We start from the raw sequence: 25,922 nt of genomic DNA, 5'->3' as shown, positions 1-25,922 counted from the left end.
GTTTCGTTGCAGCAGGGAAGGTCTCTCTAAATTCGCATATTTCATGGACGCGCGAGGTTTTTCTACTTCACGTTTGGACCAAGCAGAAGGTTATGCGACTACAGTTTCGGTGTCCGAGAAGGCCCGGCTCTAGTCCGAAATGACACCTGGTGGGATTTATTTATACATTAATAGGGTTATCATAAGAGTTGCTGACGCCGATCCAAGAGTGGAGGAATGTTTCACTAAAGACTTTCTATCAATTATTTTTGATGAGCGCCTGCACCTCCTCTCAAGTATACAACGGCCAAAGCAGGGTTGCTCGCATTGGTTGGGGGGGGTTATCTAGGATTCTGGTACGTTCTTCTCGCTCCCAGCTTTATTGCTCTCTTCATCACCTTCCGGGGGTACCGGGCTGCTCAGTGCTCTTCCTGGCCGCTGGAAGGCCACCAAAACAAGTCCTAGCAACGCAAAGCTCATGGCACCCCACCAAGTGGCCCGTAGGGCTAGCGTGTAGAGTTCCAATATTTGCTCCTTGGCGGTACCATGTAATGAATCCATGAACGATTGACTCGCTCGGACGTAGGCGCCTGACCCGCTCATCAAGGGACGGAGGTCTGCAGGCGCCAGGCTCAAATTTTTATTCACAGTCTGGTCGAAGATGATGGACGGAATAGTCATACCCCAGACCAGAGCGAAACTGCGCAGGAAGTTGAACAGGGAAGTGACGGCTGTCATGTCTTTTTGATCACACTGGGCCTGTACATTTGGTAGGAGGGTGGCTAGGAGCAGCCCGTTACCGCCGGCGACGATAATTTGTAGTACGACATGCACGACGGTTAGAGAGGTGGAAGTCAGGAGTGTAAAGCATCCTAGACCAATTGACATTATCGTAAAGGCAATAGCATTGTTGGTCAGAGCCCAGAGTCCATGGAGCCGGGACATGACGACACCTCCAACGATGGAGAACATGACTAGGGCCACAATAGTAGGCATGAGGTCAAATCCGGCTTGCTGGGTCGAAACCCCCAGGACCGCCTGGAAATACACGGTCAAGAAATAGTTGACCCACATGATAAGCATGCTCTGGATGAAGCTTTGGGTCTGGAGAGAGACGGATGAAAGACTAGACAGCAGTCGGGTTGGAATCAAGGGGTTCGCCGCCCAGTAATGCTCGTAGATGCCGAACCCGATCAGGCCACAGCCTCCTAACACCAAAGGAGCAATAACCCGTGCTGAGCTCCAGGGATACATCTGGCCTCCCATCGTCAAGGGAAGGAGGATAGCAACACTGGAGGTAGGGAGCAGGAAATTACCGATCCAGTCAAATTGCCTCGCAGTGACTCGCAGCGACTTAACCGCGCTCTTCTGCCCAGCGGTCCGATGGCCGAGCATCAAAAACAAACAGATGATAGAGGCTCCGGCGAAGGGGACGTTAAGGTAAAAGATCCAGCGCCAAGTACTATGTTGAACGATCACTCCACCGAGGATGGGTCCAAACACTAACCCTAGACACGAGGTGGCCATGACCATTCCTAACATTTGCGGCCGCTGAGCTAGAGGCAGCTGATCGCTAATGATCAGCTCAGCCATCAATGGAATAGCACCACCCCCAAAACCCTGGATGGTTCGTCCGGCCAGAATGAGGCCGAGCGAATGCGCCGACCCTGCCATAGCGCTGCCCACGCCGAACACAAGGACACTACCAAGCATGATCGGTTTACGCCCGAATTCCTCGGCCATCCAGCCGACCAAAGGTTGGAAAATGGTAGAGGCGAGAGTGTAACAGTTGGTCACCCATACATACTCAGTAGTGTGTAAGTCCCGGGCTATGGTAGGCAAGGCAGTGACCACAATGCTGCCCTCCATCGTCACAGCGAATCCGCTGAGACAGAGAGTAGCAAAAAGCACCCAGTACCTCCACGAAAGTGTCGCAGGCGCGGCATCGTCCTTGATAGTCGGTGATTCGGGATCCTGGGAGTTGGAATCTGTTTGGAGGTGGACATCAGGCATGATTGAAAAGGCTTGATGGCACTCTGCGATGGATGATTGAGTATTCGTTCGAGACAGTTAATGGTGTAAGTGCGAAAGTGAGAAAAAGAACCAAAACAATGAGGGAGAGAATTCACCACGTAGACAGACCAGACCGGAATTGGCAGCAGTTGAGGAGATCCGACAGGCATCGGTGACCGATCCCTACGACAGATCTGCCTATAGATATGTATTGTATTGTAATAATTACATTTCCGCCCCTGGGTAGTGCTGAGCGGAGACTTATGCGGAGACATACCTATAACCGGAGACTTTCGCTTGATCTGAAAGATACAATCATACCACACCACACTGTGAGTCACTAAATACTGTTGTACCCGGTGCCTTCAAACTAGCGGATTCCAGTCGTGCATGTTCCAGGCTATTGTGAGTTGTGAATCATTTTTTTGATTGCTCTTCTGGCCTGGCGCGAGTGGTCCAGGTTTCGGTTCCCCCGAGGGTCCTTACTCAGCACCCAGTAGGGGCAAGAGGTGAGCACTAAAGCGGAAAGGGAAAGCCAAGACTTGTCAGACATTATCCTGTGTATATGTATTATCAGAGTGCCTAGGCCTAGAATAACTTTAAGAAGTCACACCTACTTTCCTAACTTGTGAAGTAAATCTGGTTGACCGGACTCCAGTGCGAGTTGCTTTTATGGTTATCATGCTAGTTCGGTTTCTCCATCCAGAACAAGCACTACCTAGCCTGGTATGCCCGTACGTAGCTTAAGTTCAAGTAGCTAATCTGATAAACTTATATTATAGGATACTCTTGTAATACCCAATAAATTAACGCTCATTATAGAAAGACTTGATACCTCAGACCCTGGTTAGTAGCAAGCTTCAATGGCTGCACACGTATTATGCTCACCAAGTGCCTAAGTTGAATAATTAATCATCTCTAGTTTTACTGCCTTCTCCTCAAAACATGCAAAGCTCCTATAGAGGATCTAATTTTGGGATCTATTGTAGCGAACATCATTCATCATAATCATCATTCATCTATTTTGATATGTTGGAGGGATATAATAGATAAGAAAGCAAGAATCTGCACTAACAGTCTTCGTGATGCAAAGCAAACATCGGCAGGTACATGAATAGGAAAATGGCTCGCAGGATACTTCGAGCAAACGCATCAAACGTAGTGAAATGACCGTCACTTGATCTCGACTTTCTGACCACAAGCAGCCAACCTTCCCAACCCCACCGTCAACGTTAACTTCGTCTCATTTCTCATCTTCGCTCCATGTCATTGTTTGATCACTGTATTCACTGCCTTTATCGTCAAACCCACAATCCAACCTTCATCAACGACTCCTCAAAACCTCCTCAATGTCTGTGCTCGTGGTGATGGCCGTGGCCGTGGCCATGCTCATGGTGGTGGGCGTGGTCGCGGGAGCCCTGCTCCGCGTACGACTGAGAAGAACCATGCTGGACATTGTCATAGCCGGTATTCGAATTATACTCTGGCTGGATGCGGCCCCCTCGCGAGTCACCAACCGCGTGGGGTTGTGATCCATATTCATAACTGCCACGCGGCTGCTGGCCACCCTCTTCACCAATGTCACGAGTCAGACCGCCAGGAATAAAGTTCGAGATTTTGCTTTCGAGTTTGTTCAGATTCGACATGCCTGGGATTGGAAGGGAGGAGAGCTTGTCCCAGGGCAGACCGGAGGAGGAGTTGTTGTGGTGATTTGAAGAGGAACTGTTTGATTGTTGTTGGAAGAAAGACGAGAAACCACTCGATGATTGACCGTGGATTTGGGCATTGCTGTTACCGTGTCCGTGCTTGTTTGGCTTTTGACCCGCTAGGGTTGGGAATCCGCCATGGCCGCCGCTGTGGGTATGGCTGACGCCGCCAGTGTTACGACCTAACCTGACACCCTCCGAGCTAAGGATGTCATTCAGAGAAGCGCCACGGTCTGAACGAGAGTGGACCCAGGTCTGGACGGCCTCGAACATCGACCGGTGAGCCTCATTGTGCATATCACGCAGGGCGGGGTGGTGGAAGACGCGCATGCAATCTTCCAGAACCTCGTGCTCAGGGACGTCGACGTGCTGCCAAGCATAGAGGATGCGAGGAGCGACATACTGCACAATGGCAGAGGCGACCTGACCAGCGGGCTCGTTAAGCACATTGGCGAAATGATCCTTTGAGAGCAGGGAGTGGGTGGGATCAGTGCAGTGAGGATCAGTCCAAGGTTCGTACTGGTGCTTGCCCGAGGCGTCAATGACACCAGCTGACCCGGTTTGCAGGGACTTGGAAGCCGCCTTGATAAGAGGGCGCACGAACGGCGCCAGCAGCGACATGATCACGACGGTGAGAGTCTCAGAGATCTTCTCGACAAGAGTCTCGAGCCCAGGGATCTTTTCAATAATCGAGTCGAGCTTGCGCACGACCTTGTCGCGGAATGCCAGGATGGGATATATCTTGGCAACTGTTTCTTGCGGGTTGAAGTCGGGCATGCCCTCGAACCCAGTGCCGGGTCCTGATCCCCCAGAAGATTGGTTGCCACCCGAAGCACGCGTAGTCTCTGCATACCCCGTGGCAGCACTACGACTCCGATTAGCAGACTCCTGGGCGGCTGATGACCTCTTCAAACTCTCAGCCTCGGAGACAAGATCCTTGGTACCAGGGATCTTGCCAAGCAGACCAGTCAGGGCATTAAGAGAGTTATTAGACTGAGCATTCGCCTCAGCATCCCCCAAAGCAATATCCATCTCATTGACCTCAGATTGCGTGAAATGATCGGTAGCCTCTCCCAGCACGGAATGGAAGAAATCAACCATACCAAAGGTCCCAGTGACAAGCGGGAAAACGCGCTTCCCATGGATATTACACTCAGTCGCCACGCCAGTATGCGGGAACACATTGCGCATGCCCATCTCGCGCAACGCCAGCTCGATATAGTTGGTATGCGCGGCGAAATCTTCCAACGTGTGCAGTCCCTGTCCCAGACACCGCAGCGCTTCACACAAATCATTCTCGTTGCCCTTGTTCTGCCCACCATGGATGTATGTTCGTCCGTAGTGGATGCTGCGGCTCATGCTGAACTTGATGTATGCCGCGCTGGTGGCCCAGTCGCCTCGTTCGTTAGCGATATAGTTCTTCATTCCGGTGTTCGGGTCGATTTCAAGTTCGATGTTGCGAACGGGTGGGCGCAGGCGTTTATCGAACTGGCGTGCATCTTCATTGTCTGCATAGTCCTTGGGATTGCTACATGATCAAAAGTTATTAGCAAGGTGTCGCCCATTCCTCGATGCGCAGTCGTTCGAATCTTATTTCCCACTCACTCGATATGTTCCTCGGGACGATAAACACCCAATCGATCAGACGTCACTTCGAATTCACCCGTCGCATACCCGAAGCTCAGGAACGAAAGGACCCACACCAGGACGCGGATAGTCTCGGCCTGCAGACTTTTGAGTGTGCCGACGTCCATTGCCTGCGAGCTACAGAACAAGTCAGCTTGTGCTAGTTTCTGGCTTATTTCCTGGACTCACTAATCCCGTAACCAGTTGCCGAAATATACGCGCTTGATCATGGTTGATGTCCATTTGTGGCCGTGGATGAATGCCAGCGTCTTGAGAACATCTTCGATGTCGCCATGGCGCCAGTTCTTGCCTTCGACAGCAGAGATTGATGCGATGTCTAGGGATTGTCAGGGAAGTGTCTTTTTTTTCTAGATCTATGGGAGGGGTGTACATACTGCCAGCTCCGAATGCGTGCACCTGCGGGAGAATTAGGAGCAGCACCAGCAAGGCGGAGCCCGCGTGGATGAGGGGCATGGTGGGGGGTTTGCTGTTCGGGTTTTGTGCAAGCTGGGGGTTAGAGGACCTTGGAAGATATGAATGAAGTATAAAACAGGATAGAGTCAAATGCGAAAGAAGTTACTGTGAAGACAGGGAAAAAAGATAAGCGCAGCCCTGTTGCTCAGCCTCTTGGCTCTTGGCACGGTGATCCCAATGACGTTATGCTGAACTACTCACAAAAATGGGCAGATTCGGGCTGTGCTAATGATATTATTATTTTTTCTTCTATTTTTGTCTTTGAATAAGCTCTATGCAGCTACCTAATAGCTGCCTAAGACTCCGTACATAAACCTATGTGGCAATGCCGAGGTACAAGTTACGGGGGATAATCACTTGCGAACACCGAACTATACGGTTTCACCACTTTGCTCTCATAGAATATTTCTCGAACCCTACTCCTAAACAAGCTAATCCATTTCCGACTTGGCTCGGTGATATTCAAGTATCTAGCTTACCTACGCACCCATATCCAGCTCCTTCATTTCCTATCACTCCTTCGTTTCCCATTCCCATTCAGTTTCGGGTTCGATTCTAGCAGTGTTTTAAAATTCGATAAATTAATCGGATGGCTTAGGTCAAGTAGCTGTTTCCGCTTGGCTAAGCAACTTCGTAGCAGGTTGCTGGCTTCGGAATCGTGGCTTGAATATTTCCAAGTGATTGCAAGATTAGCCATACTGGCCAGCGTGTCGGGATGTCCTCGCCGAGCTTCGTCTTGCTTTTCTCTATCACCTACACCTGGAGCTGCTGGGCCTCCTCCCACCGGCCCTCAAGGCTATACGCTTCCGCTAACATAGATGTGCTATAAGTTAAGCGACTTCCTCATGCTTCTCGCCGAATAAGAGCAACCCTTTGATTTCTTGATCTGAATGCCATTTCACGTACATCAGCGACATTACCGCTTTCTGACTCATACCATATGTCGAGACAATGTGACACGTGACCCAGGATAGATCTGAGCGTAGTTGGCTAGTTAGCCTGGAGGGCAAGACTTCTTCTTCCTCTCTCCATCCTTCCCCCCCGATAACGTTGACATATTATTGCTTCCTTTCCTGTAGTCAAGAGACATCCGATTTGCAGAGCAGTGGCTGCAAGATATCTTCAACAATGCCATCATGTCTTAGCTAGAATGAAAGCGATTGTGCATGTACCTTGCTCACTAGAAAAAATGTGCTACATACTGTACATAACATTTGCTCGTCAACTTCCGATGCACGACTGTGGTACGCCCAATGAAGGGGGAAATAGATAACGGAGCGTGGATCAAACCATATCTCTCCCCACACCTCTTTTAAGAACCTCCCAGAACATTTTACCGGATTTACAGTAGTTTACATTGACTCACTGAACGATCAAACCCAGTACGTTGCTAGACGCGATACGACTTTGCAGGGGTAGATGCCAAGAAACAAGTGATGTATGTGCAGAGGAGAATCTAAAAGAGCACCAACTTCAGAAAAATAATCAGGGAATCCCTGCACCAGATCTTAAAGTTTAAGTTAGATACAGTCTAATTATGACGCAATCATAACAAACCCCCCAGGTTCCACACGGCTACGTACCTTGGAGCTCTACCGTCATTAGGTCCGCTTAACTTGCCAAAACGCGCTTTACGGCCTTCTCATTGGCCACTTAACCTGTTGATGATGAAGCACGGCCCCAGCATGGCGAGAACCGCTGGGGAACCTAATATATGAATGGCAACTACTATATAACACTTGGACGCCTTCATTAGGGGATTTCGTACTTCCCCGGACTGTATTACTCAGACGACATGGTTGACGACGAGAGAAGCACACATGACTCGGTCCAGCGCGAAGCAGCCCAGAGGGGTCTCCAGAAGACTGATTCCAATTCGTTTACATGGAACACCGACCACAAAGACTTTCCACGTAATTGGACACTTTGGCGCAAAACCTACGACGGGCTGCTCATTTTCTTCCTGGAATTTTTTACGACCGTCATCAGCACGACGGGTCCATCAGCCGCCGAGCCTGCTATGAAAGAGTACGGATTGAGCAGGGTGATCGCTTTGACGGGTTTCCAATTCATGTATGGCATAGGACAAGCTCTTGGAGGGCTAGTCATGCCGCCCTTCTCCGAAACGCTAGGTCGACGGAAGTCCTACTTGTTGTCAGCAGCTTTATACAGCATTTCGTCCCTGCTAGTCGGGGTCGTGCCTTCACCTGTAGGTGTCTTTGTTGGTCGGTTCTTTTCCGGATTTGCGTCCTCTGTGCCATCTATCGTGCTCGCAGGTAGCATTGAGGACCTATACTCAAATAGGAGCAGACTTTGGTTCCTCTGGCTATGGAACTGCTCTACCACGTTTGGTATGTGTCTGGGCCCGATATATGGGTCGTACATTGCTACCAGCGCCGGTTGGTATGTTCCCTTGAATCAAATGCTCATGGAAACTGGCCGTCTTATTTAAGCTAACTTAACAGGCGGTGGATCTTTCATACATCAGCTATCATCTCCGCTGTTTTATTTGTTCTCCTTTTTGCCATCAAAGAGAGCCGACCGACCAAACTGCTTTCGGAACGATTGGATAGTCTGCAGTCAGAGTTCGGGGGTCTTGACTTGGATCTCCCCAATCCAGATCGCCCTACCAGCTCGCACGAACTTTTGACTGTTATACTCCTACGACCAGCCCGGTTAGGTATGACGGAGCCTATAATCATTCTTGTCGCGTCCATTAGTGCGACGGTATGGGGCATGGTATATCTCTTCACGGAGAGCTTCACAGTCGTTTACAGCCAGTTTGGCTGGGCTGAAAAGTCCACTTCGCTGCCTTTTATTGCTCTGTTACCCGGTGTTTTACTTGGCGTCTTCGTTCGCTTGTGGGACCAACATCAAATGAACGATAGGCAAAGAAATGGAGTTAGCCCTAAGCCCGAAGACAAGATCAATGGTTTTGCAATTGCAGCTCCAGCACTAGCTGTCGGGCTCTGGGTTTTTGGCTGGACAGTCCCACCACTGGTTCACACGCACTGGATCGTTTCCATGTTCGGTCTTGCCCTGATTGGTTTTGCTGTGAATGAGTTCGCGTACACTCTAAGCGGTTACATTGCTGACTCGTACACAATTTACGCATCATCAGGCTTGGCCGCTGTGGCTTTCCTACGAGGAACATTATCGGGCTGCATGCCCTTGTTTGCGTACCAGATGTACTCTGGGCTTGGTTCAAATATTGCAACTAGCATCATAGCAGCAGTCGCGACATTGTTCTGCGTGACACCGTATATATTCCTCAAGCATGGCCTGCGGCTTAGAGAAAGAAGTCGGTTTGCAAGGTTCAGTGCGGAGATGAATGAGCGACAGAACATTGACTGAAGAGGGCCAGCACCATCAAGTGGTGCTGGACTTCGCGGAGACGTCACAGCGGTTTCAGACTCGCGCGCCTTAAGAGAAGCCTAACGACGAGAGCGGCGATGCAGCCACGACCGGCGTTGCACTTGCAGACCTTTCGTTATCAGGAAGGGGAACACTTTACATGTACGTACAAACATATATACATTTGTGGTAGCCTGAATTCGTGAAGCGGTAGGAGACAGCGGGGAATTCAAGATGTCGGTGGATGGAAATTTTGGCAGGCAGTGGTCGGAGACTACCGAAGGGGAATGGGGAGGAATCCATCTGCTCACCCTTGCTCACCCCTCAGGTCAGTGAGCGGAAGAAATGATTTTGGGCGAAAGATCTGGTATGCTAGGTATTAGGAAATGCACATGACTTGGCAATCTCCCAGTTGGTGGGAGCTTGGTGGCCCATCCCAAAGCTGCGGGCCTTAAGAAATGGCGGTTGCAAGGACTAGAGCATCCTATGCTAGCTCGACCATAGTAAAAATTAAATATGACTTTGTGTTGCTTATACTATTCATTTGATACAGCTGGCAGCAGTAGGTTCTCATAGTGGTAATGGCGCAGCATACTCTGACCGATTCCTCTGGCTACATAGTTATCGCGTACGCACTTGATCTAAGTGTTCTGGCTCGGGTCGGCCCGCGGAAGACACTAATCCAACCCAACACAGGACCAAGAGAATGCTCGATGTGCACGGCCCGCGAGTCTGATTCCCTGTCGGTAACATTGGAAGATCCATATACTCGCCACTTTCCAAGGTTCTTTTGTTTTCATTTTCACCTTTAACCATCTTGCCACTCCTCTTCCAATTCCCCTGGACCACGCCGATTCTGCTTTGTGACAGTCCATTCCGATCACCGTCAAAATGTCGATAAAGTCTCTTCCGGTAGAAGTGATGTCCATCATCTGCAGCCATGTACAGATCTTGGAAAGGAAGATGCTCAGGTTGACATGTCGCACATTATGCACAACGTCGTCTGGGGACTTCTTCGACCGATATTTCAAAAGCATCCACTTTATGGTGACGAGCGACAGTCTTGGCAGACTGGAAGACCTCGCACAATCCGATGAAATCAAAAAGCGAGTCCAAGAGCTTTGGATGATACCAACCGTGTTTGAGGGCGTACACCAGCTCGGTGAAAATAACATGGGAGAATTCCGTGTGTCGTCGAAAAGTTGCCAGCCATTAGATGGCGACGACCTGAGGGACCGCTATCACACATACAAAGCCATGATCACAGACAACTCCGATCTCCTGAATTCACATGTTTTCAGCGCTAGACTCTCCAAATGCATGGATCAATTCGATAATCTTGATGCAGTTGGTCTGGCACATTATACGACGACCTTTTTATTGGATCCACGACAACGAAAAGTTCGATTCCTTGGTTGGCGCCACCTTGTCGACCGGATTGACTTTCGATTCACCCCTGCGACCCTGGACCGACTCCAGGATATCGGCGATAAAATGCGAAAGGTCAATTCGTTGGCCTTTTCAAGACTTCTTCAAGCGCTTAGCTGGTCAAATCAAAAAATCAGGAGATTACATACCTGTGATCCTAATTACTGTGCCGATGTCAGTTCCCAGGTGACCCTCCCAGAAATGCAATACGATTCTCGTCTCCCGTTCCTAGACAGTGTAGAAGATCTCCATCTCTGCATAGATCTTGAGAGGGACACTTGGGTCAAACTGGTTACTAAGTTGTCACCTGGTCTCAAGCGACTGAGGCTCTCACAGAGTGTCAGCCATCCCTCCCAGGCACACCCTTACTTTTTCAAGGGTATCTGTGAGAGAGGAAAGTTCATTCAGCTCAAATGCCTACACTTGAATCAGGTTCAGATCACCTCTGAATCGTTGAAGTCAATGCTTACTACGGCCAAACAAACTTTGGCTATCCTTAAACTCACCAGAGTGAGATTGATCGATCATGAGATCAATTCGATAACTGGTGATTTGAATTCTTCCCAAGGGAATGTTTCAAACATCCCACGCGTTGATGATCCTGGTCATTCACAAGGCCGGTATAGACATCCACCACGCGGCTTTTACAATACTCCCCGTATTCCACGTATCTCGCCATCATCGCCTCTCTTCTCTTTATCCGCCGCTTTCATCCGACCAGCAGTGGGAATACCGCCTGTACCAACAGTCCCTCCTCCCCCAAGGAACACTTATGCACCGATTCCTTCTACTATGCCGAGCAACTCCATTGTGCCACAGACTCCCCCTCCACCAACAAACCTTTATTCACTGGTTCCTTCTACTACACCGACCAATTCCTACAATTCCTACACAAGCCCCTTAATCACATCGCACAATTATGTACCAACTCCCCCCATCCCAACCGGGCAAGAGGATGTCATCTGGAAAGATCTTTGGAAATTCTTCAGCAATGAGCTGTCCTTGCAGAAGTTCAACATGGCAGAAATCGGCTCCGGTAGGTATCGTGTATGGCTTCAAGGGACTGAAGGCGACATTAGATGGACAAGGCCTGCTGTTTTCAATGCCCAAGAAGTCGGATCTTCGTTTCGGGAATGGATCGACCAGTTTACACCGCGGCAATATTTGGAGATGCCCGACTCTGACGAGAGGAACAATGACATGGGTAAGCAGCCCATACGTGACAGTCTTTCAATATTATTCTAACTTTATTTAGAACTATGGTTCAACAAGATGATACATGCAGATAGCGATTCGGTCGATGCTGTCACGTGTACATGTGATCGTCAGGCTGACCCTTACTGGAGGTCCTGTCCCTTTGGGTGCGAGTATGCTTGATGGTGATGGCGTTCGCAGAAAAAATTAGATTGCAGAGAAATGGAAATACTGGCAATATTGCTTTTGTTTCTACCATTAATATGAAATTGACCCTAAACATGCAAAACGACATTGAACTTTCTGTAGTGCTTCCATCCCCATTCCCATTCTGGTTTCTTTACTTCAAGGCAAGCGTATGATCAACACTAGTTTCCGCATCGATATAAACAATAATCCATTTCAGATCAGGTAATCTCTATACACCACATGCATTTGAGTGACGCAGGCGTGCGACCGTAGTAGAATGGAGTGGGGGCGTATTGCGAATCTTGATCCCCAGGCTCGAGGTCTGCGGCTGAAGATCGCGGTCATTGGAATACGAATTAGCAGTCATCGTCCTCGTTTCACGTCAGCATGATCACTGGAATACTGCCAAGAAAGTCATTCAAGGGCAGAGTAACCGTAGTAGGTGTAGCGTGTTTCGAAAGAATCTCTGTGAGGAAATGGTGAAAGTGATTTCGATCCATCCTATGACTAAAACTAACCCTAACTGCGATATAATTTGTTATTGTTGTTGATATATAGTCGTATTGGATCCACGGTAGTATTGAGAGTCCATAGACACGGTTACATCAAACCCCGCATAAAACCACATTCATATATCTACTTCTACTTCTGCATCTACATCTACACTTTACACTTCCACACATCTACAATTCCACTTCTACTTCCTTTTCATACTCCCTCACACACATACCATGACAACCCCCCACCTCGACGCCCTCCGCCGCGACGGCTTCGTAGTAGTCCGCAACCTCCTCACCCCAACAGAAGTAACACACTACCGCGAAATCGCCACAAAAGCAACAACGCTCACAAGAACCGGAAGCTGGCCACACTTCCGCACGGTGCCCAAACAATTCCCCCCATGGCCGACCACCCCACCACCAGCCTCAGAGGGCGGAATCTGGGGCGTACAGCACCTCCTGCACCCCGAGATGCCGGGCCGGGACAGTTTCGCACGGTGTTACTTCTCACCCTCGATCCTGGCAGTTGCGGAGGAATTGATGGGTGTGGATAGTACAACTTCTACTTCCGTTGAACCACTTGTGATGGAATTATTCAACCTCCTCGTCGCGCCCGAAACGAAAGATTTCGAGCTGCGCTGGCACCGCGATGATATCTCCGAGCATGCAACTGCCGACGAGGAAGTCGCTCAGTTGGCTGCTAAAGCGCCCAATGGGCGGCAGGGTCATTGCCAGTATAATCTGGCGCTTTGTCCGGATTCGTCGTTGATTGTTGTTCCGGGGTCGCATGGGCGGGCGCGGACGCAGACGGAGCGTGAGGCAGATCCTTATGCTGCTTCTTTGCCGGATCAGCTTGTTGTTGAGCTTCAGCCTGGGGATGCGGTCTTTTATAATAGTAATATTTTGCATCGGGGGGTTTATCGGGGGAAGGAGGAGGGGGGTGTGGAGACTAGGTTGACGCTCCATGGGAGTATTGGGTTGAAGGCTTTGGGTGGGGATGGGGAGGGGGATGGTGATGTCGAGGAAAAGAAGAAGATTAGGGCTACGGCTGTTTTGCAGCATGGGGTTGGGGCTTGGGTTCATCGCGATGATGCTGCTTTTGATGTTGGGGAGAGGGCTGAGAGGATGAGGGCTAATCTTGTTGAGATGGGGACTGGGGAGGGGATTGGGTTTTCTTTGCAGGGGTAGATGGTGGTTTATGGTGGAGACTGAGCTGTGTATTTACTATGTTCTGTGTATATATGAGATCATGCATAGCAAATGTATATGTATATGTAAATGCATATGCATTTGTATTTGAACGCTACTTAGATCGTTCTATCTCTAGGATGTATTGACACTCCCACGTAGGTGAACACCACTAGGCAACCCAAAGATCTGCACAGCACTATCCACCACACAAGACGCAATACTCCCACCCCCAGACCCCCCAGTCAGACAGTCACCGACATGCTCGTTCCGCAAATGACCAGTAACATAGTGCGACCAAGTCGTGCGAGCACCATCACACTTTGCGAGAGAAACTCTCTTCCCATCCTCCGAAGCAGCAAGACAAGCCGTTCGATCAGACAGTGGACTCAAAGCCAGCTTGCTCCCTTTAGCATCAACACTCCAAACCTGAGAGTCCAAGGCACGGCACTCTTCAAAGGTGGCCTTCCCAGAAGAAGCCGTCATACACAGACCAGACGGAGTGTGAAATACCATTCCCGTGGGTGTGATAGCAGCGCAATGCTTCGGCGTGATACGATAGACACTGGTTGCATGCGAATCGAGCTTGATATCAACAGCAGCATGTATAGTCGAAACATGACCGGTCCAGAGATTGCGAGCGCTATACTCGCAGTGTGACTGAGACGACAAACCAAGACGGGCGAGAGAAACACTCGTCGTCGCAGTTGTATTGCCGCGGTTCAGCACAGTGAGAAGTCTATCCCCATTCGCCAACGAGCGAGTCAGCACGTCGAAGGTCCCATCACGACTAACCAAAGCAGCCTGCTCAGCCAAAGGATCCTGATCAACCTCAATAAGAGCAGAATTGCTAAGATAGGCAATATCCTCATCAGAGAGCGCAGGAATATAAGCACTGATAATAAGCGGTGCAGAAAACGAAGCCCAGAGCGCAAAATGCGACTCCTTCTCAGCCTGCGTCAAGCCAGGATGGTCAGGAATCAAGAAATCAGGATCATTATAATACCCGGGAGCCTGGTAGCGCACCAGCAGGGTATTATAGTCATAATTATTCATAATACTATCCCAAGCACTGCCCTCGCCCACATAAACCAAAACATCAGTCGAATGTCTCGCCAACTCGCCATAACGAGGCACCCAATCCATAACAACAGCCCAGTCAGAGGCATTATCCGCAAAATAAGCCGGCGCAGACTCAGAAAAGATAAGCGGTTTCTTCATTCCACTGAGTATATCATGCCACTGCCCATAGCGCACACGATACTCCTCACGAAGCGACCGACTCCCCTCAGCCCAGACATTACACCCATCCAGCTTGAGATAGTCAATCCCCCAGCTAGCGAATGTCTCCGCGTCCTGCTGTTCATATCCATAGGAGCCGGGGTACCCGCCACAGGTTAGATTCCCAGCATCTTCATAGATCCCAAGGTGGAAGCCATGATTGGCGGCGTACTCCACCAACCAGGGAATGCCATGCGGGAATAAGGTGGTATTCCACTGCAGCGAGCCGTCCGCGGCGCGGTCATGGCGCATCCAGCAGTCGTCTAGATTGAGGCGGTTGTAGCCTGCGCGCTGTAGACCGCGGGTGAGCATTGACTGGGCAGTTTCTGTGAATAGGGTCTCGTTCAGATCGCACATGAATCGCGCCCAGTTGTTGAAGCCCATTGGTGGGGTTGGGAGGAGAGTTGGGGTCTCTGTTGACGCTTGGGCTGGGAGTAAGGGGACCATTAGGAGGTTGGCTATACTTGGTATCGACCAGGGAGACATTTTTTTCATTTTCATTGGGGTCAATGGGGGTGACCTTCAGATGATGGGTTAGAGCGAGAGTTCGGACTTTGAGACTGGAGAGCTGGGGGGCATTGGCTGTACTTGTGCCCAGCAGGGGGTAACTTATATGCCCCTGTTTATGTTCTGCATCTCAACATTTCCCCGCACCAGCGTCCCATTGTGATCTCAAGGGACATTAGCAATGCGACGGTGGCATGGGAATAGGGCGTTGAGTGCATAAGTGCGTAGGGCAGGGATCCGTGGAGACGATTTCCAGGATCTGCCGGTGGAGAGCGGCATCGAGCTCGTAAAGCGCAAGCTTCCGATGGAGAAGACGAAAGCCCACGAAGTTTATCTCGCCCGTTTAACCATCTTGCCAGAGAAAAAGCTTAGGATGCCGACCCACGTCTAACGGTTACCCGATCTCTCATATCTTAACCGCTTCAACCTCACCATGCCCGACGCAAAGACCAAAATCCGCCCCCAGCAGTCATGTCTCAAGTGCCGTGAGCGCAAAGTGAAGGTATTTTCTCCGCTCACCTTCTCTCCCCTTTCTCTTCCGACTATTCGGCATCACTCCGACCCTATCGCAAAAGCTCCAACCCACACAAGCCCAAGCCAAAGCCCAAGCCCAAACACCCCAAGTCAAGCCAGATCAAGCCCCACAAATCCCAATCTAACTCATTCCCCCGAATAAAACAGTGCGATCGCTCTATCCCTTGCCACGCCTGCATAATCCGCGGCATCGAAGCAGAATGCACATACCTTACAACAGCCGAAGACCGCGCCCACATTAGCCAAGCCGAGATTATCGATCGACTCCGCCGTGAAGTGGCCCAGTTGCGCGGGCGCCTGAATCAACCCCCGCGAGATCCGAGCCAGAGTCCCATTCTGGGCAGCCGGTTGAGTCCGGGTTCCGATCGCGATCGGGATGGGGATGAGCGGAGACAACACACGCCGGGGCCAGGGTCCGGTGCTGGGGCTGGGGCTGGGGCTGCGCATGGATATTTGAATCAATCTCAGTCTCAGCAGGCGATTACGGGATATGGGCCTGCGTATGGATCGCGTGATGCGCAGGGGTTTCTTACTGGGCACGGGCACGGACATGGACATGGACATGATCCTGGGGAGGGGAGTTGGCGCGGGTCGTCCCCTTCGTCTACTATGACTAGTTCGGCGACCGTTATGAGTCCTGAGAGTACGGGGAGTGAGAATGGGTCGGGTTCGGGTTCAGGCTCCGGCTCTGGCTCTGGCTCTGGTTCTGGCTCTGGGTTTCCTGTTGCCACGGGGTATGTGCCGCAGGTTGCTGATGTGGATGGGTCGGGTGTATTGGGCGATGCGCTTGTCCTTGGACGTGAGTTTCTCCTATTTCCCAGTGGTTGAAGATTGTGTTGTTCTTTTAGAATTGAACTGACAAGTACTTACAGATTCACTAGAAGACCCGACCTTGTCGGGCTGCTATGCAGGCAATCTTGGAGCGTCCTTTTCTCCGGGTGATATGTCCGGCGTCATCCCAGTGACGGGTCTACCGCCGAGCGGGCTACCTACGAAAGATGGGCTTGCTGGTTTACATGCTCCAATATACAGAGCTGACGGGGTGGAGTATCTTATGAGTGACGGGGGTGAAGCTCACCCGTACTATCCCGACCAGAGCGTCAACTATCCCATATCATCCACACAATTTGGAGAGGAAGACAGGCCTGCATTTCCTCAATGGGGAGATGTATACAGCCAGCAACAAAGTCAATTCCAACAAGGTTATCCGCATCAAACCCCGTCTCATTCTTCTACCAACACCTTTGCCAACATCACGAATATCCACACAGCCATCACCAATCGGAATCCCTATCCTGATGCACCACCGTTTCCCCTCCCAACACCAACCCCTGCAATAGCGGCCGATCCTTCCATTTTCCCCAATCCCACTTCCCAATATATTCCCTCCCCAGCTATCACGAACCACATCCCGAACTCCTGGAAAGGACAGGGAAAGCAAGAGCTCCTGGAGACGCTCCTGGAGACAATTGGCAGCTGCGACGAGCAGAGCGTCGCTCAGGTTGTACAAGTCGTCCGAACGAGCGCGTCACCCGAAGAGGCCGTTTCTGGGATCTGTCGTGTTCTGGGGATTGGGAATGGGCGGTAACGTGAAATGGCGTGATGAGATCCAGATCTGGGATTTTGGATCTCGTGCATCGGTCTCTTGAGTCTGCTGTGCGGATTGAAATGGGATCAGACCAGACAGTGTTCGGTCCGGTCTCTTCAACGGGAACCCAGTTATATCCCTGTGTTGCTGGTCGATACAGGGACCAGCTGTGAAATTGGATCTGTCTGAGACGGATTTACCACATCATCCCAGACCTCACCTCATGTCCGTCTCATGGCTGATGTCTCATGCCTCCTCTCGCATCACGATATTGTTCAACAGAACCGAAACGAAATTCTAGTACATAGTAAACATCTATACATTAATCCTCAAGTGTCATCAATCATGATCGTCAGATGCAAGCGAGTTGAAACTGTGGGTATCGTAGTCGCTATTTCATCGCAGCCAAGTCTCAACATTCATGGCATATCGGACTCTTCGTTATTCTCGAAAGGTCGTTGCCCGTACACGTAGTGGAAGTGCACGTAGAGATGGAGCGAGGGGTTGACGATCTCGGCTCGCACCTTGTCCATGAACTCCTGCGTTTGCTGGTATGTAAACCCAAGCACGCGAGTAAACAGAGCGAGCGAGTAAGGCTCAACACCTTCAAGGATGGTAACTCTGCACAAACGACCCAGTTCTTTCAAGCGCTGGTTCTTCGCCCATCCCCCGATAGGGCACTAGATCAAGTTAGCAACGCTGCACATCGTCCCCATGTATAGTAAATCACCTTGTAAATATCATCAGTAACAGAGTCAAACCCCGCCTCAACCATCCACTCCCTAACAGACTTTGCAATATTAACAGGCCGTCCATGCTTCACACTAGCCTGATCCAACAACGTCATGTAATCATTAAGATTCCTCGCCTCCTCATGCGTCCCATCCTCCGACCTCACCCAACACTCAAACTCCTGAACCTCAAACCAACCACCCGGCTTCAGCGACTGCCACCCCTGTCTAAGAAGTCTTGGCCAATCCCCAATCCCGCCCCCCATACTGCGCGCATGCACGTAGTCGAATTTCTCGGCAGGCCCAAAAGCCCACTCGCTCTCTGCATCATCGATGAAGAACCGCACATTCGGCGGCGCCCAGTTCGGCTGGATGGGACTTAGATCTGTGCCGATGATCTCGGCTGTTGGGTATGCCTCTGCCATTTCGAGGGCCCACACGCCTGTGCCGGTGCCGATGTCTAGTACGCGCTGCGGGATGGTGGTGTTGTTGTTGTTTATTGGGGCGCGGTGCAGGTCGCCGCCTACGACAAGTCTAAAGAGGTCGTGCAGTAGCGCTAGGCGTTCTTGTTCTTCTTCGTCGTTTGGGATTGGGTATTGGCCTGGTCGGTAGGCGTGGTACCGTCGACCATTTTCGTAGCTGTAGTCGCGTACTGAGGAGGCGAAGGAGAGGTTGGAGCCTACTATTGATTTTGTGTCGTAGAAGGACTCGTCATCGCTTGTCTGTGGGGTTGTTTAGTGTTGGTGTTGTGAATTTGGATGTTGATGTGGATGGGGTTGGGGCTGGGTTGCGGTGAGGGGATGTGAGGTGGCTCCATTTGACTTACGTCGACTTGGATGCGTTCTTCAGGGTTAGGTTGTGACATTTTGGGATGGAGAGAAGAGGAGGAGAGGGTGAGATCGAAGTAAAGAAGTAAAGTAGAGAAGTGAAGCTCGAATCCCGAGAGAAAGGATACCGGGAGGATTTCCCAGAGGAATGACCCCGCAGTGATCCGAGGGAATGGTACGGGTTTATTTATTTATTACTTATTTATTATTATGTATTTATCTTGTATTTATAATAACTCTACTTAGACTAAGTTAACTTATAATATGTCATATTATATCATGCGATGCAATATGTTATATTACATTCCACTTTATGGATCTCCCAGTCTGGTTCCGCTATTGAAGTCAACTGTAGGCCTGTAAATAAATATACCAGATCTACTGTAAGCAAGGGAAAAACAGCAAGAGCCCAAAAGAAAGAAAAAGCAAAGAAAAGTGACAAAATAGCAAACAAAATGGCAAGAATAAAACAGGGGAAGAAAAAGGAACAAAAGGAAAACGCAAGTCGACCCAGCTCTCTGGCGCCCGTCGGGGACTCCACACGGGACGGGTAAGCCCTGGTCTGTTCCGACTGGGCCTGACTGGGGCGTCTAGAATTGGACCAAGAATGACCCAAGGTTTCTTTGTCCACGGTAACTTGGCATTCCTGAACTTGGGGTAACTATACGTTTTCTTAACTTTCCATTTCTGTCTCAATGCTTAATGATTGCCACTTTTTGGGCAGATGCACTCCGAGTAGATTAAAACGCATCTGACCGCCCTCTATCTGTTTACAGACCTTCCAGTTCTTATACATACTGTTTCAGCCACAGTTTGAGAGCAGCTATTGTGAGGATACGAGTGGATGTAGAAATCTTATACTATGAGACTGAGTCCCCGTAGAGAACGAATGTGCTGAAAAGCGTTTATCATAAATACTAACGAGTGAATAACAGCTTCCGTCGATGCAGACTGCCTCTGCAGCCCCATTGCCGCAACCAAAGCCTACTGTCGACAGACTTGTATTACGGCCTCAGCTGTTTCAAAGAAGTCTCCTGGAGCAGTAGCGTGACCCGAAGACTGCAGGTAAATAGCACGAATGGACGGAAGATTCGACGCAGAGGCATTTTACCAACTGGCTCAGTCGCTGCACGAGCCGGTCTCTACTACTTTCGGGAACCCTCAACGCCCGAGCTTCGATCATGCCATCGAGGACCCCGTAGCCGACAAGATTTCTATTCGTCCGAAATCGAGAGTTGCGATTTTCGAGGGGCTGTAGCTTAGCTTGTACGGAGAGCCGTGGAGTCTGCTGGTCTTATGGATGAGTCTTGGTTTATTGAAGTTGATCGTGAGATTGCTCGAGGTCGGCTTGTTCAGCGTCATATGGCATCGGGTATTGTGCCTGATGCTGCGGCTGCTGAGCATCGCATTTCTAGCGCTGACTTTTTGAATGCGGATGGTATTTTGGAAAACCGATTGCCGTTGCAGCAACTAGTGCCAGGCTTTTAGTGATGTTACATATGTCTTCAAGAAAGCATGTAACAGAACAGTTTATAGGTCCATCGATGAAAATTGTATCTGTGATGACCACAGAGGTGCTTTTTCTTTTCACTATAATGGAATATTGGATTCTATCCCGTACCCTTGGCTCTGGATTCATATGCAGACTAACATTATACGATCGCTACTAGTATTGTCTAGCAGTATAGATATGATGTTGGCCAGTTTACCTTGGAAAGTTCTCGAAAACCCGGCGTTGGGCTCGCGGTAATGATACAGTACATAAAAAACAGGAATAGATCTTTAAATCTCGTCATAGTTTGGGGGCGGATTGCCAAGGCGCATGGATGCCCGACCAAAGCAGGGCCATCCCAAACGGGCCTCATGCTTCACCCGACACATCGGTAGCTTTGTCTGTGATTGTTAACATACTTCCCACCGTAACTTTAGCAAGGATATCATCAATCATCAATAATTCTCATTTGTCAAAGGACCTTCTAAGCCATGCACACCACAGTAAACGTGAACGTGGCAAGCTGGAAAAGAAAACCCTGGAATGTTCCCTGCATGCAGAACCAGAACCAGAACCAATGGCCCGGGTTCAGGCCAAGCCACCCGGAGGTTCAGGGTTCAGGGTTCGGGGTTCACACAGCTACATGTATACGCATTACTCCATACCAGGTTACAGTTACAGTACAGTTACAGGAAAAACAAAACCCAGCCGGTGGAGAACCCCGGTTCCAAATGTATGCCTACACAAGCCATGTACATGCACTCGTATATTTTAAACCTATCCATGCATCCATCATTAACATCCAAACCCCAGCCCGACAAACTCGGGGTAGTCGGACCGGGACATAACGCTCGACAAGGCTGACAGATTACAGACTCTGTAGCTTGACCTGCTCATCAGGCGTCAAGGCAGCATACACTTCTTGGAATCCGGGCTGCGTAGAAGCCTGTCTAAAGAACTCCGCAAGGAAACCCTGCGTCTCATCATCGCGTTTCCGCACACCGAATACACTCTCGGAACCGCCCTCGCCGAAACTCATCAGCTGCTGCTTCGTCACGCCGAGACCGAGGTCGAGTGTTTGTCCGGGCAGATCCTCCCAGTCGTCGTCGCCATCATCGCTGTCGGCATCGTCGAGGGCAGCAGCGGTCGCGGCGTCGATTTCCTTGTTGCCTGATGCAGCGGCGAGTTCTTCAACGAGGACCTTGATGATTTTCAGCGGTGCTGGGACTGTCGTGTACCGGTCTGGGTTGTTGCGAGCTTGCGAGCGGGTCTTGATGCGGCCCGTGTCTTGGATGATTAGGTCGCCTTTTACGGGGACTTCGGCTACGCGTGGATCGGCGAGCTCGTACAACCGTGCTAGGGCGAAGGTGTTCTGCTTGATCTCGTCGTAGCCGGCGAAGTTGACGGAGTTCTCGAGCCATTTGCTGAGCACGACTGTGAGGCCGCTCTGGCCGCCCAGGTTGACTTGTGCAAGGAAGTCGACGACTTCGCGGGCGCTGATGAGGGTCAGACGGGCAAAGACGAGAATAAGACTCTGGATGAACTGGGCTTTTTGTGCTGAGGCCAGTCGCTGGGCCACGGCTTGGAGAAGCTGGGGTAGATAGGGACCTAGACGTTCTGAGCCGGCTTTTTCGACTAGCTCTGCAGCCAGCTGGCCAACCTCTGTCGCGGCATTGTCGTCTACGGCCGGCCCGAGCAGTCTGTCGATGATGACCAGCACGACTTCAAGCGCTTCCTTACCGGATTGGGGGTCACGCCAGGCAACAAACTGGGCAAAGTCGTGGGAAAGCATGTGTCGCACGGCCTCGGTTGCAGGCCGGATCAGCTCAGCCTCATCCGATTCCAGCAACAGGCGGTTCACCTTTGGCATCACAGTTCCGATGAAGCCAGCGGGCATTGGCTCGAGACTGCGCTCAGCCAAGGCGCGGAGGAGATCTGCCGCGAAGACCGTCAAGGAATTTTCCTCTGTCAGGTTGCCGACGTCAATGGCACCCATCAGCGATGGGAGGACCTTCTCACAGAGACGCATGTATGCATCTGGGCCGTGCTCGGTAATCTGGTCGACGATATCTTCAAAGGCTTCGGTTACCGTCATGGTCAATTGGAAGTTGTCAGCGCCGCTGCTGGCGATGCTAAACAGAACATCAATGGCAACAGAAGAGAGGACCACGGCAGGCTCGGCCATGATAGTATCGCGGAGGGTCTCCGCCAAGGTGACCTTGAGATCATCGGCGTCGGTCTGCTCACGAAGATCATGGGCGGAGATGAACTCTGAGATTGCCGAGATCACAGAGGCCTGGAAGGGGCGGGCCAGGTTTGAAGGCAGGGATGGCATGAGGTCTTGTAGCACACGAATACAAGCCACCTTTACCACCTCTGCGGGATCCTCTGCAATTGCTTTGAGGGTAGCCTCTAGATATGAAGATGTGGTCTGATGGAATGCTTCACCGGCGACCTTGGACAAAGCACCGGCTACGAGATAGCCCCGAGCACGCAAAAGCTCCTGCTCCTGTTGGGTGGCATATTGAACAAACTTGGTGAAGTGATTTGCCAGCTCTGGGGTGATCGTCTGGTCAACTTCACTGAAGTCGCGGAGCATGCAGTTCAAAACGTAAAGGGCTGCTTCGCGGGGTTTCCATGAAACAGTGTTATCAGCGAAGAGTGTGTCCATATAGCCGAGGAGGCCCTCGGCTGCGACGCTCTTCAGCCATTCACCAGCCCTGATGACGAGATCACCACTGCTGGTACGGGGAGTGCAGTTAGCAGTGAGAGATGTCTCTTCAGAAAGGAAGAGGTTGACATCAATCTCCCACAGACCCTCTTCCTCCGTAGTGATTTGCGCATAGGAGCTAGCAAGCTTCATGATCTCTGGGAGCCAGCTAGAGGTACTGGCGGCAGCGCCCGCATTCTGCAATTGCTGTTGAAGCTCTACCTTCACAGGGGGAGCTTTCAGTAAAGCTTGAATAAGGTCGAGCTCTTCAAGGATTAAGAAGTCAAGCGAATGAGGAAGGCCGTCTCCATCTTCCAGCCTACCCTGTCGCTCATCCTCAATGTAAAAGTTTTGATAGACCGGCAAAGCATTGGTGAGCTCGGTCCAGACGGTCGAGAAAAATAGTGTGCTCTGGGCTGTCAAAAGAGCAGGGAATACCATGCGAATTTTCATAAGTGTCTGTAGTATAAAAAGTTAGCGTGAGCTCAAAACAGAGGCTATAAAGAAGCTTCAAGCCAAGATCCAACGGCGATTCCGGTAGCTCCGCAAGGGCCATTGAAGGCGGGTTCGAATACTGCTTCAAATAAGGTTTAATCATACCTTGACGACCTGTATTTTCAATCCAACGACACCCCTCCACTGTGTTGCAACATCCCCTTGTTTATGAGCCTCTTCTTCACTGGGAGCTTGTGGCAGGGGTGCTTTCAAAGTCGCATCGAGGAATGGTGACCATCCGCTGAGAACTTCATCCATAAACTGTTTAATGGCGGTCTTGTGTTGTTCCAGGACCATCTCTAGGGTATCAAAGCAAGAGCGGAAAACTGCGACAGCCAAAGCGCGCAACATCGGCCGTCTAGCTTCAGAAGTAGCCACGGCGAAGAGGGACGAAACCAGATCCCGAGCAACATTGAAGAACTGCTCCTCACTGAAACCAGTATCCACAAGGTCCAAGAGGACCTTCAATGCGCCGTGCAACTGACCATCCGTACTCGAAGTGTCGTTGATGATACGGAGCAGCGAGGGCAGGAGCTCCGGCCAGTCATCGGGGAAGTCGGCACTGGCGATCTTGCTGACAGCATAACTGGCAGAGTTTTTCACCTTGCGCTCAGGAATATCCGAAGTGGCGATCACTAGTAGGGACTGACGGACATGTGCTTTGTTGGCATCGTTGACGAGGATCTGTCCCTTGAACTCGTCGAGGATAGGGGACCATGTGGCGGCGATGAAGGTACGCAGGATGGAGAGGGCGGATTGGCGGAGGTTGACCGGGACCGAATCGTGTGATGCGATTGCTGTGAGCGAGGTTGGGAAGGCTTCATGACCGTAGAGTTGCTCCAGTTGGGACTCTGCGGCTTTTCTGCTATCGGCTTTTGGCGACTGGGTGTCTGCCAGGAGCGACAGGAGTTGTTGCTCCATGACGGAGATGTGATATGTGAAGTCGGGTTAGGGGTGAAAGGAAAATTGGCTCGAGGCCAATGCGTCCAAATTGTAATGAGGTTCTGATGTTTTGCGCGTCTCAGATAAGGAGACGCGGAGGAGGGGCAGTAAGAAGAAGGCGGTGTTGGATATACAACGGTGGCCACGACAATATCGACTGGCCTATACCCCTCTCGTTTGTTTTTAACTATACTTTCTTGTATAGTTTTCGTGGATTGAAAGACAAAAAGCAGGAGGTGAAATGACCATAGTAAAAAGTGTAGACACAAATAAATTGGTTACTGCAAATATAAGGACAAGTACTGCGCAATGCAATGCGGTGATGGCCGCAATCCCGTCGGTATTGCTGAGGATATTTAGGGCGTAGATCGAACATACATTAGTTTTGATCAAACAAAAGTGAACAAAATGTCAAGAATGGGGAGTTACGTATGTCTACTTGAAATAGAAACATATAGTTGCTCAAATAATTCCACAAGACCTAAAAATCCGCAAGCATCTACAAGTCCGGTCAATACTAAAATTCAATGGAAAATGGGACTTGCTTCGGTTGTACATATACAGTGTCTTGTCATTTCAAGTACACGTAACATCTATTACTTCGGTCTCTCTAGCCCTCTCTTTACAAATGCCCGTTCAACTATGGCTCAGTAGACTCATACGTGGGACAAAGTTGGGGAACAAGCAACAGCTATAAAATTAGACACGCGCGATTCGTCTTGGAAGCGGGAGATCACTCCGATCTGCACTATCCAAGCAGTTGTCTAAGGAGGAAGCAAAATTATGGACGGTGTGAAATGATCCCTTGACAGGGGGTCGACTCCGCCACATGTGTAGGTTCTTTTGCTCCTTGCTTGGAGAAGGTTAGGATGTGTCAGAGAAGGATTGTGGGAAAGTTGGATGACTTAATTTAAGACTACAGACTCATCCCTCCTCTATCCAATGGCGTCCTCCGGAAATTGAGCATGGGAACTCCCGATAGTCTAAATCCATTCTAAGGGTTTCTTTCGGGGCTCGGGGATCAAGTGGACATGGCCCATTGACAGACCGAACCACCACCTTTTACCATTTAGAGACTTCCGCCATACAAACTTGCCTGTATGGGTCTCCCGAACTGGCTCGAGCTTTGAGATGCAAGCTCTGATCCCTCTGATCAGTCTTATT

The 25,922-nt window shown here is 50.4% G+C and overlaps 9 protein-coding genes across 9 annotated transcripts; 4 read left to right on the top strand and 5 right to left on the bottom strand.

Annotated features, from left to right (window-relative positions):
- Positions 1-324: 324 nt before the first annotated feature.
- PENARI_c042G10395 (uncharacterized protein) lies at positions 325-1,992 on the bottom strand (the record flags this gene model as incomplete). Its single annotated transcript, XM_022637178.1, has 1 exon — positions 325-1,992. One exon carries the CDS (start codon positions 1,990-1,992, stop codon positions 325-327), a length of 1,668 nt encoding a protein of 555 aa, XP_022482985.1.
- A 1,346-nt stretch (positions 1,993-3,338) lies between these two features.
- On the bottom strand, positions 3,339-5,798 carry PENARI_c042G03211 (Het-C domain-containing protein; the record flags this gene model as incomplete). Its single annotated transcript, XM_022637154.1, has 4 exons — positions 3,339-5,226; positions 5,304-5,462; positions 5,514-5,661; positions 5,720-5,798. The coding sequence occupies 4 exons, from the start codon at positions 5,796-5,798 to the stop codon at positions 3,339-3,341; spliced, it is 2,274 nt and encodes a 757-aa protein (XP_022482969.1).
- Positions 5,799-7,593: 1,795 nt separating this feature from the next.
- Positions 7,594-9,152, top strand: PENARI_c042G06020 (uncharacterized protein; the record flags this gene model as incomplete). The annotated part of the gene is made up of 2 exons (XM_022637166.1): positions 7,594-8,201; positions 8,264-9,152. The coding sequence occupies 2 exons, from the start codon at positions 7,594-7,596 to the stop codon at positions 9,150-9,152; spliced, it is 1,497 nt and encodes a 498-aa protein (XP_022482990.1).
- An 891-nt stretch (positions 9,153-10,043) lies between these two features.
- On the top strand, positions 10,044-11,957 carry PENARI_c042G09577 (uncharacterized protein; the record flags this gene model as incomplete). The annotated part of the gene is made up of 2 exons (XM_022637175.1): positions 10,044-11,784; positions 11,836-11,957. The coding sequence occupies 2 exons, from the start codon at positions 10,044-10,046 to the stop codon at positions 11,955-11,957; spliced, it is 1,863 nt and encodes a 620-aa protein (XP_022482968.1).
- A 737-nt stretch (positions 11,958-12,694) lies between these two features.
- Positions 12,695-13,599, top strand: PENARI_c042G02456 (phytanoyl-CoA dioxygenase family protein; the record flags this gene model as incomplete). The annotated part of the gene is made up of 2 exons (XM_022637151.1): positions 12,695-13,540; positions 13,594-13,599. The coding sequence occupies 2 exons, from the start codon at positions 12,695-12,697 to the stop codon at positions 13,597-13,599; spliced, it is 852 nt and encodes a 283-aa protein (XP_022482959.1).
- Positions 13,600-13,786: 187 nt separating this feature from the next.
- On the bottom strand, positions 13,787-15,418 carry aglA (putative alpha-galactosidase; the record flags this gene model as incomplete). The annotated part of the gene is made up of 1 exon (XM_022637183.1): positions 13,787-15,418. One exon carries the CDS (start codon positions 15,416-15,418, stop codon positions 13,787-13,789), a length of 1,632 nt encoding a protein of 543 aa, XP_022482989.1.
- Positions 15,419-15,872: 454 nt separating this feature from the next.
- PENARI_c042G11750 (Zn(II)2Cys6 transcription factor domain-containing protein) lies at positions 15,873-17,561 on the top strand (the record flags this gene model as incomplete). Its single annotated transcript, XM_022637185.1, has 3 exons — positions 15,873-15,941; positions 16,121-16,772; positions 16,846-17,561. 3 exons carry the CDS (start codon positions 15,873-15,875, stop codon positions 17,559-17,561), a joined length of 1,437 nt encoding a protein of 478 aa, XP_022482975.1.
- A 419-nt stretch (positions 17,562-17,980) lies between these two features.
- PENARI_c042G07758 (class I SAM-dependent methyltransferase) lies at positions 17,981-19,157 on the bottom strand (the record flags this gene model as incomplete). Its single annotated transcript, XM_022637169.1, has 4 exons — positions 17,981-18,241; positions 18,292-18,516; positions 18,574-19,014; positions 19,119-19,157. 4 exons carry the CDS (start codon positions 19,155-19,157, stop codon positions 17,981-17,983), a joined length of 966 nt encoding a protein of 321 aa, XP_022482995.1.
- Positions 19,158-21,479: 2,322 nt separating this feature from the next.
- Positions 21,480-24,737, bottom strand: PENARI_c042G01085 (uncharacterized protein; the record flags this gene model as incomplete). Its single annotated transcript, XM_022637148.1, has 2 exons — positions 21,480-23,780; positions 23,922-24,737. 2 exons carry the CDS (start codon positions 24,735-24,737, stop codon positions 21,480-21,482), a joined length of 3,117 nt encoding a protein of 1,038 aa, XP_022482991.1.
- Positions 24,738-25,922: the final 1,185 nt, after the last annotated feature.

Source organism: Penicillium arizonense, assembly GCF_001773325.1.
Source record: "Penicillium arizonense strain CBS 141311 chromosome Unknown PENARI_contig042, whole genome shotgun sequence".
Taxonomy (NCBI): Eukaryota; Fungi; Ascomycota; class Eurotiomycetes; order Eurotiales; family Aspergillaceae; genus Penicillium; species Penicillium arizonense.
The sequence above is the reverse complement of the archived record's forward strand: the minus strand, read 5'-3'. Positions and strand labels throughout refer to the sequence as shown.